The 13,498-nt window shown below is 57.3% G+C and overlaps 1 protein-coding gene across 1 annotated transcript in view; it reads left to right on the top strand.

Moving 5' to 3' along the window:
- Positions 1–13,498, top strand: part of megf8 (multiple EGF-like-domains 8) — a 165,183-nt gene that overhangs the window by 131,979 nt on the left and 19,706 nt on the right. The window contains exon 15 of the mRNA XM_038813080.1: positions 7,932–8,493. Coding sequence (XP_038669008.1) covers positions 7,932–8,493 — 562 coding nt within the window. The remainder of the gene's footprint in view (positions 1–7,931; positions 8,494–13,498) is intronic.

Raw genomic sequence — 13,498 nt, 5'->3', positions numbered from 1 at the left:
GGGGATAGGGTTGTGAATAAGGCCCATGGTGTGTTGGCCTTTATTGGTAGAGGGATTGAGTTCCGGAGCCATGAGGTCATGTTGCAGTTGTACAAAACTCTAGTACGGCCGCATTTGGAGTATTGCGTACAGTTCTGGTCGCCTCATTATAGGAAGGACGTGGAAGCTTTGGAACGGGTGCAGAGGAGATTTACCAGGATGTTGCCTGGTATGGAGGGAAAATCTTATGAGGAAAGACTGATGGACTTGAGGTTGTTTTCGTTAGAGAGAAGAAGGTTAAGAGGTGACTTAATAGAGGCATACAAAATGATCAGAGGGTTAGATAGGGTGGACAGCGAGAGCCTTCTCCCGCGGATGGAGGTGGCTAGCACGAGGGGACATAGCCTTAAATTGAGGGGTAATAGATATAGGACAGAGGTCAGAGGTGGGTTTTTTACGCAAAGAGTGTTGAGGCCGTGGAATGCCCTACCTGCAACAGTAGTGAACTCGCCAACATTGAGGGCATTAAAAAATTTATTGGATAAGCATATGGATGATAAGGGCATAGTGTAGGTTAGATGGCCTTTAGTTTTTTTTTCCATGTCGGTGCAACATCGAGGGCCGAAGGGCCTGTACTACGCTGTATCGTTCTATGTTCTATGAGGGACAGTGATAGAGGCAGGAGTGAGGGGGGCAGGAGTGAGGGACAGTGACAGAGGCAGGAATGTGGGACAGTGACAGAGGCAGGAGTGAGGGACATTGAGAGAGACAGGAGTGAGGGACAGTGAGAGAGGCAGGAGTGAGGGACAGTGAGAGGCAGGAGTGAGGGACAGTGAGAGAGGCAGGAGTGAGGGTGGAGTAATAGAGGCAGGAGTGAGAGTGGCAGGAATGAGGGACAGTGATACATGCAGGAGTGAGGGAGGCAGGAGTGAGGGACAGTGACAGAGGCAGGATGTGGGACAGTGACAGAGGCAGGAGTGAGGGACAGTGAGAGGCAGGAGTGAGGGACAGTGACAGAGGCAGGAATGTGGGACAGTGACAGAGGCAGGAGTGAGGGACAGTGAGAGAGGCAGGAGTGAGGGACAGTGAGAGAGGCAGATGTGAGGGAGGCAGGAGTGAGGGACAGTGACAGAGGGAGGAGTGAGGGACAGTGAGAGAGGCAGGAGTGATGGAGGCAGGAGTGAGGGACAAGTAAGGGAGGGACAGTGATAGAGGCAGGAGTGGGGGATGAGTGAGAGAGGCAGGGGTGAGGGATGAGTCAGAGAGGCAGGAGTGAGGGACATGAGAGAGGCAGGAGTGAGAGGCAGGAGTGAGGGACAGTGAGAGGCAGGAGTGAGGGACAGTGAGAGGCAGGAGTGAGGGACAGTGTGAGGCAGGAGTGAGGGACAGTGAGGGACCGTGAGAGGCAGGAGTGAGGGACAGAGATAAGCTGGAGTAAGGGACTGTGAGAGAGGCAGGAGTGAGGGACAGAGATAAGCTGGAGTAACAGACAGTGAGAGAGGCAGGAGTGAGGGAGGAATGATAGAAGCAGGAGTGAGAGAGGAGTGAGTTTGGCAGGAGTGAGGGACAGTGATAGAGGCAGGAGTGAGGGACAGTGAGAGAGGTGTGAGAGAGGCAGGAGTGAGGGACAGTGACAGAGGCAGGAGTGAGGGACAGTGACAGAGGCAGGAGTGAGGGACAGTGAGAGAGGCAGGAGTGAGGGACAGTGATTGAGGCAGGAGTGAGGGAGGAGTGAGACGCAGGCGTGAGGGACAGTGACAGGCAAGAGTGAGGGAGGCAGGAGTGAGGGACGCGTAAAGGAGGGACAGCGATAGAGGTCAGGAGTAGGGGATGAGTGAGAGAGGCAAGGGTGAGGGAGGAGTGAGAAAGGCAGGAGTGAGAGACATGATAGAGGCAGGAGTGAGGGGCAGTGAGAGAGGCAGGTGTGAGGGACAGTGAGAGAGGCAGGAGTGAGGGACAGTGAGAGGCAGGAGTGAGGGACAGTGAGAGGCAGTAGTGAGGTACTGTGAGAGGCAGGAGTGAGGGACAGTGAGAGGGCAGAGTGAGGGACAGTGAGAGAGGCAGGTGTAAGGGACAGAGATAAGCTGGAGTAAAGGACAGTGAGAGGCAGGAGTGAGGGTGGAGTGATAGAGGCAGGAGTGAGGGAGGAATGAGAGTGGCAGGAATGAGGGAGGAGCGAGGGACAGTGAGGGAGGCAGGAGTGAGGGCGGAGTGATTGAGGCAGGAATGAGGGACAGTGAGAGGCAGGAGTGAGGGACAGTGAGAGAGGCAGGAGTGAGGGACAGTGAGAGGCAGTTGTGAGGGACTGTGAGAGGCAGGAGTGAGGGACAGTGAGAGGCAGGAGTGAGGGACAGTGAGAGAGGCAGGAGTAAGGGACGGAGATAAGCTGGAGTAAAGGACAGAGAGAGGCAGGAGTGAGGGAGGAATGAGAGAGGCAGGAGTGAGGGAGGAGTGATTGAGGCAGGAGTGAGGGACAGTGAGAGAGGCAGGAGTGAGGGACAGTGAGAGGCAGGAGTGAGGGACAGTGACAGAGGCAGGAGTGAGGGACAGTGACAGAGGCAGGAGTGAGGGACAGTGAGAGAGGCAGGAGTGAGGGACAGTGACAGAGGCAGGAGTGAGGGACAGTGACAGAGGCAGGAGTGAGGGACAGTGAGAGAGGCAGGAGTGAGGGACAGTGAGAGGCAGGAGTGAGGGACAGTGAGAGGCAGTAGTGAGGGACTGTGAGAGGCAGGAGTGAGGGACAGTGAGAGGCCAGAGTGAGGGACAGTGTGAGGCAGGAGTGAGGGACAGTGAGAGAGGCAGGTGTAAGGGACAGAGATAAGCTGGAGTAAAGGACAGTGAGAGAGGCAGGAGTGAGGGTGGAGTGATAGAGGCAGGAGTGAGGGAGGAATGAGAGTGGCAGGAATGAGGGAGGAGCGAGGGACAGTGAGGGAGGCAGGAGTGAGGGAGGAGTGATTGAGGCAGGAGTGAGGGACAGTGAGAGGCAGGAGTGAGGGACAGTGAGAGGCAGGAGTGAGGGACAGTGATTGAGGCAGGAGTGAGGGACAGTGAGAGAGGCAGGAGTGAGGGACAGTGAGAGGCAGTAGTGAGGGACAGTGAGAGGCCAGAGTGAGGGACAGTGTGAGGCAGGAGTGAGGGACAGTGAGAGGCAGGAGTGAGGGACAGTGAGAGGCAGGAGTGAGGGACAGTGAGAGGGGCAGGAGTAAGGGACAGAGATAAGCTGGAGTAAAGGACAGTGAGAGAGGCAGGAGTGGGGGAGGACTGATAGAGGCAGGAGTGAGGGTGGAGTGATAGAGGCAGGAGTGAGGGAGGAATGAGAGTGGCAGGAATGAGGGAGGAGCGAGGGACAGAGAGAGAGGCAGGAGTGAGGGAGGAGTGATTGAGGCAGGATCGAGGGATAGTGAGAGAGGCAGGAGTGAGGGACAGTGAGAGGCAGGAGTGAGGGACAGTGAGAGGCAGGAGTGAGGGACAGTGAGAGGCAGGAGTGAGGGACAGTGAGAGAGGCAGGAGTGAGGGACAGAGATAAGCTGGAGTAAAGGACAGTGAGAGAGGCAGGAGTGAGGGAGGAATGATAGAGGCAGGAGTGAGGGTGGAGTGATAGAGGCAGGAGTGAGGGACAGTGAGAGACGCAGGAATGAGGGACAGTGAGAGGCAGGAGTAAGGGAGGAATGATAGAGGCAGGAGTGAGGGTGGAGTGATAGCGGCAGGAGTGAGGGAGGAATGAGAGTGGCAGGAATGAGGGAGGAGCGAGGGACAGTGAGAGAGGCAGGAGTGAGGGAGGAGTGATTGAGGCAAGAGTGAGGGACAGTGAGAGAGGCAGGAGTGAGGGACAGTGAGAGGCAGGAGTGAGGGACAGTGAGAGAGGCAGGAGTGAGGGACAGTGAGAGGCAGTAGTGAGTGACTGTGAGAGGCAGGAGTGAGGGACAGTGAGAGAGGCAGGAGTGAGGGACAGTGAGTGGCCAGAGTGAGGGACAGTGAGAGGCAGGAGTGAGGTACAGTGAGAGGAAGTAGTGAGGGACTGTGAGAGGCAGGATTGAGGGACAGTGAGAGGCCAGAGTGAGGGGCAGGAGTAAGGGACAGAGATAAGCTGGAGTAAAGGACAGTGAGAGAGGCAGGAGTGAGGGAGGAATGATAGTGGTAGGAGTGAGGGTGGAGTGATAGAGGCAGGAGTAAGGGAGGAATGAGAGTGGCAGGAATGAGGGAGGAGCGAGGGACAGTGTGAGGCAGGAGTGATTGAGGCAGGAGTGAGGGACAGTGAGAGAGGCAGGAGTGAGGGACAGTGAGAGAGGCAGGAGTGAGGGACAGTGAGAGGCAGGAGTGAGCGACAGTGTGAGGCAGGAGTGAGGGACAGTGATTGAGGCAGGAGTGAGGGACAGTGAGAGGCAGGGGTGAGGCACAGTGAGAGAGGCAGGAGTGAGGGACAGAGATAAGCTGGAGTAAAGGACAGTGAGAGAGGCAGGAGTGAGGGAGGAATGATAGAGGCAGGAGTGAGGGTGGAGTGATAGAGGCAGGAGTGAGGGAGGAATGAGAGAGGCAGGAATGAGGGAGGAGCGAGGGACAGTGAGAGAGGCAGGAGTGAGGGAGGAGTGATTGAGGCAGGAGTGAGGGACAGTGAGAGAGGGAGGAGTGATTGAGGCAGGAGTGAGGGACACACAGACACAGGGACAGTGACCCAAGCCGGAATCGAACATGGTATCCTGGAGCTGTGAAGCAACCATGCTAACCACTGCGCTACTGAGTGATCATCGTAGGAGTGAGAGACAGTGATAGAGGTTTACCATCCCATCGATAGCTTCCTGTCAGCCAAGACACTCAACTTCACTGTGAACCACCCAGTCAATCTTTGTGTCATTTGCAAACTACTGATCCTACCCCCTCCATAGTCATAGTCATCATTTGGGCAGCACGGTAGCATAGTGGTTAGCACAATTGCTTCACCGCTCCAGGGTCCCAGATTCAATTCCTGGGTGGGCACTGTATGTGCGGAGTCTGCACGTTTTCCCCGTGTGTGTGGGTTTCCTCCAGGTGCTCCGGTTTCCTCCCACAGTCCTAAAATGTGCAGGTTAGGTGGATTAGCCATGCTAAATTGCCTTTCGTGTCCAAAATTGCCCTTAGTGTTGTGTGGAGTTACTGGGTTTATGTGATTAGGGTGGAGGTGCGGGCTTGGGTAGGGTGCTCTTTCCAAGAGCTGGTGCAGACTCGATGGGCCGAATGGTCTCCTTCTGCTCTGTAAATTCTATGATTATGACCATCTCTGTTGTTTGTATAATTGATGAACAATAGAGGACCCAGCACAGATCCCTGAGGGTTCGCCACTGGACACTGGCTTCCAGTCACTAAAACTGCCGCCTGTCATCACCCTGTCTCCTACAACTAAGCCCATTATGAATCTTATCTTATCCACTTACTCGCTATCCCTTGTTATGGGCCAGGGTTTAGAAAACTCCAAGTTAGGAAGGTTAGGAAACCCACACACACGGGGAGAACGGGAGATAGGGTTTATAATCATCTTGAAAAGAACAAGTTGATTAGCGATACTCAACACGGTATTGTGAAGGGTAGGTCATGCCTCACAAACCTTATTGAGTTTTTTGAGAAGGTGACCAAACAGGTGGATCAGGGTAAAGCTGTTGATGTGGCGTATATGGATTTCAGTAAGGCGTTTGATAAGGTTCCCCACGGTAGGCTATTGCAGAAAATAAGGAAGTATGGAATTGAAGGTGATTTAGCGGTAATTTTAGCCAGTAATTGGCTAGCTGAAAGAAGACAGAGGGTGGTGGTTGATGACAAATGTTCATCCTGGAGTTCAGTTACTAGTGGTGTACCGCAAGGATCTGTTTTGGGGCCACTGCTGTTTGTCATTTTTATACATGACCTGGAAGAGGGTGTAGAAGGATGGGTTAGTAAATTTGCAGATGACACGAAGGTCGGTGGAGTTGTGGATAGTGCTGAAGGATGTTATAGGATACAGAGGGACATAGATAAGCTGCAGAGCTGGGCTGAGAGGTAGCAGATGGAGTTTAATGCGGAAAAGTGAGAGGTGGTTCACTTTGGAAGGAGTAACAGGAATGCAGAGTACTGGGCTAATGGCAAGATTCTTGGTAGTGTAGATGAACAGAGAGATCTCGGCATCCAGGTACATAAATCCCTGAAAGTTGCCACCCAGGTTAATAGGGCTGTTAAGAAGGCATATGGTGTGCTAGCCTTTATAAGCAGGGGGATTGAGTTTCGGAACCACAAGGTCATGCTGCAGCTGTACATAACTCTGGTGCGGCCGCACCTGGAGTACTGCGTGCAGTTCTGGTCACCACATTATAGGAAGGATGTGGAAGCTTTGGAAAGGGTTCAGAGAAGATTTACTAGGATGTTGCCTGGTATGGAGGGAAGGTCTTACGAGGAAAGGCTCAGGGAATTGAGGTTGTTTTCGTTAGAGAGGAGAAGGCTGAGAGGTGACTTAATAGAGACATATAAGATAGTCAGAGGGTAAGATAGGGTGGACAGTGAGAGTCTTTTTCCTCGGATGGTGATGACCAACACGAGGGGACATAGCTTTAAATTGAGGGGTGATAGATATAGGACAGGTGTCAGAGGCAGTTTCTTTACTCAGAGAGTAGTAGGGGTGTGGAACGCCCTGCCTGCAACAGTAGTAGACTCGCCAACTTTAAGGGCATTTAAGTGGTCACTGGATAGACATATGGATGAAAATGGAATAGTGTAGGTCAGATAGGCTTCAGATGGTTTCACAGGTTGGCGCAACATCGAGGGCCGAAGGGCCCGTACTGCGCTGTAGTGTTCTATGTTCTATGTATATAATGGAGTTCACCTGACCTACAACTTTTAATAGATTTTGGTTATGGGCCCATACAAGGGCCCGCTTTACAGGTGTGATGCAACAAAGACCTTCAGTATTTTCAAACAAAATAATGTTTATTCTATGAACCCAGTTAATATTTTACAAACACACAGTAAACATCTTATCAACTACCAACACACACAACCCCACAGATACAATACTCTATAGGTAACCCTTGATACCTTTCCCAGCAACATCCATATGTTAAACCATTTGTTAAAAAAAAGACAGCAGGTTTAAATTCTCTACAGAAAGAGGTGTTACTTTGAAATCATCAAATGATCTGGGGACATTCTTTAGAGAGAGAGAGAGAGAGATACAGTTTCTTGATGAATGCAGCTCTCCAACTCAAAACAAAACCAAAAACCAAGCACAAAGCAGCTTTTCAGCTCAAAATGAAAGTAAAACGACAGACAGCCCAGCTCCACCCATACACTGACATCACTGCAGCGATTTGATAAACACCCATCTCTTAAAGGTACATCCACCTGACACCCTGTGCATTTGCTTTCTTTATAAGTCTCCCACATGGGGCCTTGTCAAGGCTTTGCTGAAATCCATATAAACTACATCAGCATTTGGGCAGCACGGTAGCATTGTGGATAGCACCATCGATTCACAGCTCCAGGGTCCCAGGTTCGATTCCGGCTTGGGTCACTGTCTGTGCGGAGTCTGCACATCCTCCCCGTGTGTGCGTGGGTTTCCTCCGGGTGCCCCGGTTTCGTCCCACAGTCCAAAGATGTGCAGGTTAGGTGGATTGGCCATGATAAATTGCCCTTAGTGTCCACAATTGCCCTTAATGTTGGGTGGGGTTACTGGGTTATGGGGATAGGGTGGAGGTGTGTTAACCTTGGGTAGGGTGCTCTTTCCAGGAGTCGGTGCAGACTCGATGGGCCGAATGGCCTCCTTCTGCACTGTAAATTCTATTTGAACTGCACTCACCTCATCTGCACAATATGGATCAGAGTCCGTTATCCCGAGGGAGAAAGTGTGGAGGAACGGACAAGGTTTGAACTGCATCTGGCTCATGCAGCAAGTTGAAGTTTCTTGATTCACCTGTTTAGAATGTGGTTTCTTTTGATCTCTTTGTTTAACATAGTTTCTCTCTCCCACACTCTCCTCTTTTCCATTCCTTGTTTCCCTCACCCACCCATCCATGCTTTCTCTTAATGTCTTCTATTGCCACACCTCCTCTTCCCCTGGCCCCATGTCACCCCTCTCCCTCCCTCTGCCCTCTCCCCTCCCTGGCTCCGTCACTTTTTCCTCTCCTTCCCATCTCTCTCTATCCCACTTTATCACCTCCAACCCTGTCTACTCCATTCTCCCCCTCCCTCTTCCTTCCCCCTCTCACTTCTTTTTGCTATGTCTCACCCCCCCATGTCTCCCATTCCCTGCCCTTTCTGTTCCCTCCCACTCGCCCCCTCCTTTCCTGTTACCTCCCTTTTGACCTTCCTTACCACCTGGGCAGTGTGGTTGGTCTCTGTAAGCCAGTTTGTGAGCAGGGCTGCGTTAATGGAACGTGCGTGCAGCCCAACAACTGCCAGTGTCACTTTGGTTACGTGGGCCAGAACTGCTCAGTGGAGTGTCAGTGTAACCAACACAGCAACTGTGAGAGTATCAGTGCTCGGGATCGTTGCCTGCAGTGTGTCAACAATACCAAGGTAACAACTGGGGCAGGACCAGGGAGACCTCAACCTATTCTGGAGGTGGGCAGTATGGTGAGATGAGGGAGAGCTGGGTGGGTTGGGGGTGAAATGGGGGAGAGCTGGGTGGGTTGGGGTGAAATGGGGGAGAGCTGGGTGGGTTGGGGGTGAAATGGGGGAGAGCTGGGTGGGTTGGGGTGAAATGGGGGAGAGCTGGGTGGGTTGGGGGTGCAATGGGGGAGAGCTGGATGGGTTGGGGGTGAAATGGGGGAGAGCTGGGTGGGTTGGGGGTGAGATGGGGAGAGCTGGGTGGGTTGGGGGTGAAATGGGGGAGCTGGGTGGGTTGGGGGTGAAATGGGGGAGCTGGGTGGGTTGGGCGTGAAATGGGGAAGAGCTGGGTGGGTTGGGGGTGAGATGGGGAACAGCTGGGTGGGTTGGTGAGATGGGGAAGAGCTGGGTGGGTTGGGGGTGAGATGGGGAGAGCTGGGTGGGTTGGGGTGAGATGGGTGGGTTGGGGGTGAGATGAGAGCTGGGTGGGTTGGGGGTGAGATGGATGGATTCGGGGTGAGATGGGGAAGAGCTGGGGGGATTGGGGTGAGTTGGGTGGGTTGGGGGTGAGATGGGGGAGCCGAGTGGGTTGGGGTGAGCTGGGGAGAGTTGGGTGGGTTGGGGGTGAGATGGGGGGAGAGCTGGGTGGGTTGGGGTGAGATGGGGGAGCTGGGTGGGTTGGGGGTGAGATGGGTGGGTTGGGGTGAGATGGGGAGCTGGGTGGGTTGGGGTAAGATGGGGGAGCTGGGTGGGTTGGGGGTGAAATGGAGAAGCTGGGTGGGTTGGGGGTGAGATGGGGGAGAGTTGGGTGGGTTGGGGGTGAGATGGGGGAGCTGGGTGGGTTGGGGGTGAGATGGGGAGAGTCGGGTGGATTGGGGGTGAGCTGGGGAGAGTTGGGTGGGTTGCGGTGAGATGGGGAGAGTTGGGTGGGTTGGGGGTGAGATGGGTGGGTTGGGGGTGAAATGGGGAGCTGGGTGGGTTGGGGGTGAGATGGGGGAGAGCTGGGTGGGTTGGGGGTGAAATGGGGGAGAGCTGGGTGGGTTGGGGTGAAATGGGGGAGAGCTGGGTGGGTTGGGGGTGCAATGGGGGAGAGCTGGATGGGTTGGGGGTGAAATGGGGGAGAGCTGGGTGGGTTGGGGGTGAGATGGGGAGAGCTGGGTGGGTTGGGGGTGAAATGGGGGAGCTGGGTGGGTTGGGGGTGAAATGGGGGAGCTGGGTGGGTTGGGCGTGAAATGGGGAAGAGCTGGGTGGGTTGGGGGTGAGATGGGGAACAGCTGGGTGGGTTGGTGAGATGGGGAAGAGCTGGGTGGGTAGGGGGTGAGATGGGGAGAGCTGGGTGGGTTGGGGTGAGATGGGTGGGTTGGGGGTGAGATGAGAGCTGGGTGGGTTGGGGGTGAGATGGATGGATTCGGGGTGAGATGGGGAAGAGCTGGGGGGATTGGGGTGAGTTGGGTGGGTTGGGGGTGAGATGGGGGAGCCGAGTGGGTTGGGGTGAGCTGGGGAGAGTTGGGTGGGTTGGGGGTGAGATGGGGGGAGAGCTGGGTGGGTTGGGGTGAGATGGGGGAGCTGGGTGGGTTGGGGGTGAGATGGGTGGGTTGGGGTGAGATGGGGGAGCTGGGTGGGTTGGGGTAAGATGGGGGAGCTGGGTGGGTTGGGGGTGAAATGGAGGAGCTGGGTGGGTTGGGGGTGAGATGGGGGAGAGTTGGGTGGGTTGGGGGTGAGATGGGGGAGCTGGGTGGGTTGGGGGTGAGATGGGGAGAGTCGGGTGGATTGGGGGTGAGCTGGGGAGAGTTGGGTGGGTTGCGGTGAGATGGGGAGAGTTGGGTGGGTTGGGGGTGAGATGGGTGGGTTGGGGGTGAAATGGGGAGCTGGGTGGGTTGGGGGTGAGATGGGGGAGCTGGGTGGGTTGGGGAGAGTTGGGTGGGTTGGGGTGAGATGGGGGGAGCTGGGTGGATTGGGGGTGAGATGGGTGGGTTGGGGGTGAGATGGGGGAGCTGGGTGGGTTGGGGGTGAGATGGGGGAGAGCTGGGTGGGTTGGGGTGAGATGGGGAGCTGGGTGGGTTGGGGGTGAGATGGGGAGCTGGGTGGGTTGGGGTGAGCTGGGGAGAGTTGGGTGGGTTGGGGAGAGTTGGGTGGGCTGGGAGGAGCTGGGTGGGTTGGGGGTGAGATGGGGGAGCTGGGTGGGTTGGGGGTGAGATGGGTGGGATGGGGGTGAGATGGGGGAGAGCTCGGTGGGTTGGGGTGAGATGGGGGAGCTGGGTGGGTTGGGGGTGAGATGGGGGAGCTGGGTGGGTTGGGGGTGAGATGGGGGAGCCGAGTGGGTTGGGGTGAGCTGGGGAGAGTTGGGTGGTTTGGGGGCGAGATGGGGGGAGAGCTGGGTGGGTTGGGGTGAGATGGGGGAGCTGGGTGGGTTGGGGGTGAGATGGGTGGGTTGGGGTGAGATGGGGGAGCTGGGTGGGTTGGGGGTGAGATGGGGGGAGCTGGGTGGGTTGGGGTGAGATGGGGAGCTGGGTGGGTTGGGGGTGAGATGGGTGGGGTGGGGTGAGATGGGTGGGTTGGGGGTGAGATGGGGGAGCTGGGTGGGTTGGGGTGAGATGGGGAGCTGGGTGGGTTGGGGGTGAGATGGGGGAGCTGGGTGGGTTGGGGGTGAGATGGGGAGCTGGGTGGGTTGGGGGTGAGATGGGGGAGCTGGGTGGGTTGGGGTGAGCTGGGGAGAGTTGGGTGGGTTGGGGTGAGATGGGGGGAGCTGGGTGGATTGGGGGTGAGATGGGTGGGTTGGGGGTGAGATGGGGGAGAGCTGGGTGAGATGGGGAGCTGGATGGGTTGGGGGTGAGATGGGGAGCTGGGTGGGTTGGGGTGAGCTGGGGAGAGTTGGGTGGGGTTGGGGTGAGATGGGGGAGCTGGGTGGGTTGGGGGTGAGATGGGTGAGATGGGGGAGAGCTCGGTGGGTTGGGGTGAGATGGGGGAGCTGAATGGGTTGGGGGTGAGATGGGGAGCTGGGTGGGTTGGGGGTGAGATGGGGGAGCTGGGTGTGTTGGGGTGAGATGGGGGAGTTGGGGTGAGATGGGGGAGCTGGGTGGGTTGGGGGTGAACTGGGGAGAGTTGGGTGGATTGGGGGAGAGCTGGGTGGGTAGGGGGCGAGCTGGGGAGAGTTGGGTGGGTTGGGGGTGAGATGGGGGAGCTGGGTGGGTTGGGGTGAGATGGGGGAGCTGGGTGGGTTGGGGTGAGATGGGGGAGCTGGGTGGGTTGGGGTTGAAATGGGGAGCTGGGTGGGTTGGGGGTGAGATGGGGGGAGCTGGGTGGGTTGGGGTGAGATGGGGGAGCTGGGTGGGTTGGGGGTGAGATGGGGGAGCTGGGTGGGTTGGGGGTGAGATGGGGAGCTGGGTGGGTTGGGGTGAGATGGGGGAGCTGGGTGGGTTGGGGAGCTGGGTGGGTTGGGGGTGAGATGGGGGAGCTGGGTGGGTTGGGGTGAGATGGGGAGAGCTGGGTGGGTTGGGAGTGAGATGGGTGGGTTGCGGTGAGATGGGGAGAGTTGGGTGGGTTGGGGGTGAGATGGGTGGGTTGGGGGTGAAATGGGGGAGCTGGGTGGGTTGGGGGTGAGATGGGGAGAGCTGGGTGGGTTGGGAGTGAGATGGGTGGGTTGCGGTGAGATGGGGAGAGTTGGGTGGGTTGGGGGTGAGATGGGTGGGTTGGGGGTGAAATGGGGAGCTGGGTGGGTTGGGGGTGAGATGGGGGGAGCTGGGTGGGTTGGGGTGAGCTGGGGAGAGTTGGGTGGGTTGGGGTGAGATGGGGGGAGCTGGGTGGATTGGGGGTGAGATGGGTGGGTTGGGGGTGAGATGGGGGAGCTGGGTGGGTTGGGGGTGAGATGGGGAGAGCTGGGTGGGTTGGGGGTGAGATGGGGGAGAGCTGGGTGGGTTGGGGTGAGTTGGGGGAGCTGGGTGGGTTGGGGTTGAGATGGGGAGCTGGGTAGGTTGGGGGTGAGATGGGGGAGCTGGGTTGGTTGGGGGTGAGCTGGGTGGGTTGGGGTGAGATGGGGGAGCTGGGTGGGTTGGGGGTGAGATGGGGAGCTAGGTGGGTTGAGGTGAGCTGGGGAGAGTTGGGTGGGTTGGGGTGAGATGGGGGGAGCTGGGTGGGTTGGGGGTGAGATGGGGGAGCTGGGTGGGTTGGGGGTGAGATGGGTGGGTTGGGGGTGAGATGGGGGAGAGTTGGGTGGGTTGGGGGTGAGATGGGTGGGTTGGGGGTGAGATGGGTGGGTTGGGGTGAGATGAGGGAGCTGGGTGGGTTGGGGTGAGATGGGTGGGTTGGGGTGAGATGGGTGGGTTGGGGTGAGATGGGGGAGCTGGGTGGGTTGGGGGTGAGATGGGGAGCTGGGTGGGTTGGGGTGAGATGGGGAGCTGGGTGGGTTGGGGTGAGATGGGGAGCTGGGTGGGTTGGGGGTGAGATGGGTGGGTTGGGGTGAGATGGGGGGAGCTGGGTGGGTTGGGGTGAGATGGGTGGGTTGGGGGTGAGATGGGGGGAGCTGGGTGGGTTGGGGTGAGATGGGGAGCTGGGTGGGTTGGGGTGAGATGGGTGGGTTGGGGTGAGATGAGGGAGCTGGGTGGGTTGGGGTGAGATGGGTGGGTTGGGGTGAGATGGGGGAGCTGGGTGGGTTGGGGGTGAGATGGGGAGCTGGGTGGGTTGGGGTGAGATGGGGAGCTGGGTGGGTTGGGGGTGAGATGGGGAGCTGGGTGGGTTGGGGTGAGCTGGGGAGAGTTGGGTGGGTTGCGGCGAGCTGGGGAGAGTTGGCTGGGTTGGGGGTGAGCTGGGTGGGTTGGGGTGAGATGGGGGAGCTGGGTGGGTTGGGGGCGAGATGGGTGGGTTGGGGGTGATCTGGGGAGAGCTGGGTGGGTTGGGGGTGAGATGGGTGGGTTGGGGGTGAGATGGGTGGGTTGGGGGTGAGATGGTGGGTTGGGGTGAGATGGGGGAACTGGGTGGG

This window comes from Scyliorhinus canicula, chromosome 12, assembly GCF_902713615.1.
Source record: "Scyliorhinus canicula chromosome 12, sScyCan1.1, whole genome shotgun sequence".
NCBI classification, from domain to species: domain Eukaryota; kingdom Metazoa; phylum Chordata; class Chondrichthyes; order Carcharhiniformes; family Scyliorhinidae; genus Scyliorhinus; species Scyliorhinus canicula.
Note: the sequence above shows the minus strand (reverse complement) of the source record. Positions and strands in the feature narration are given on the sequence as shown.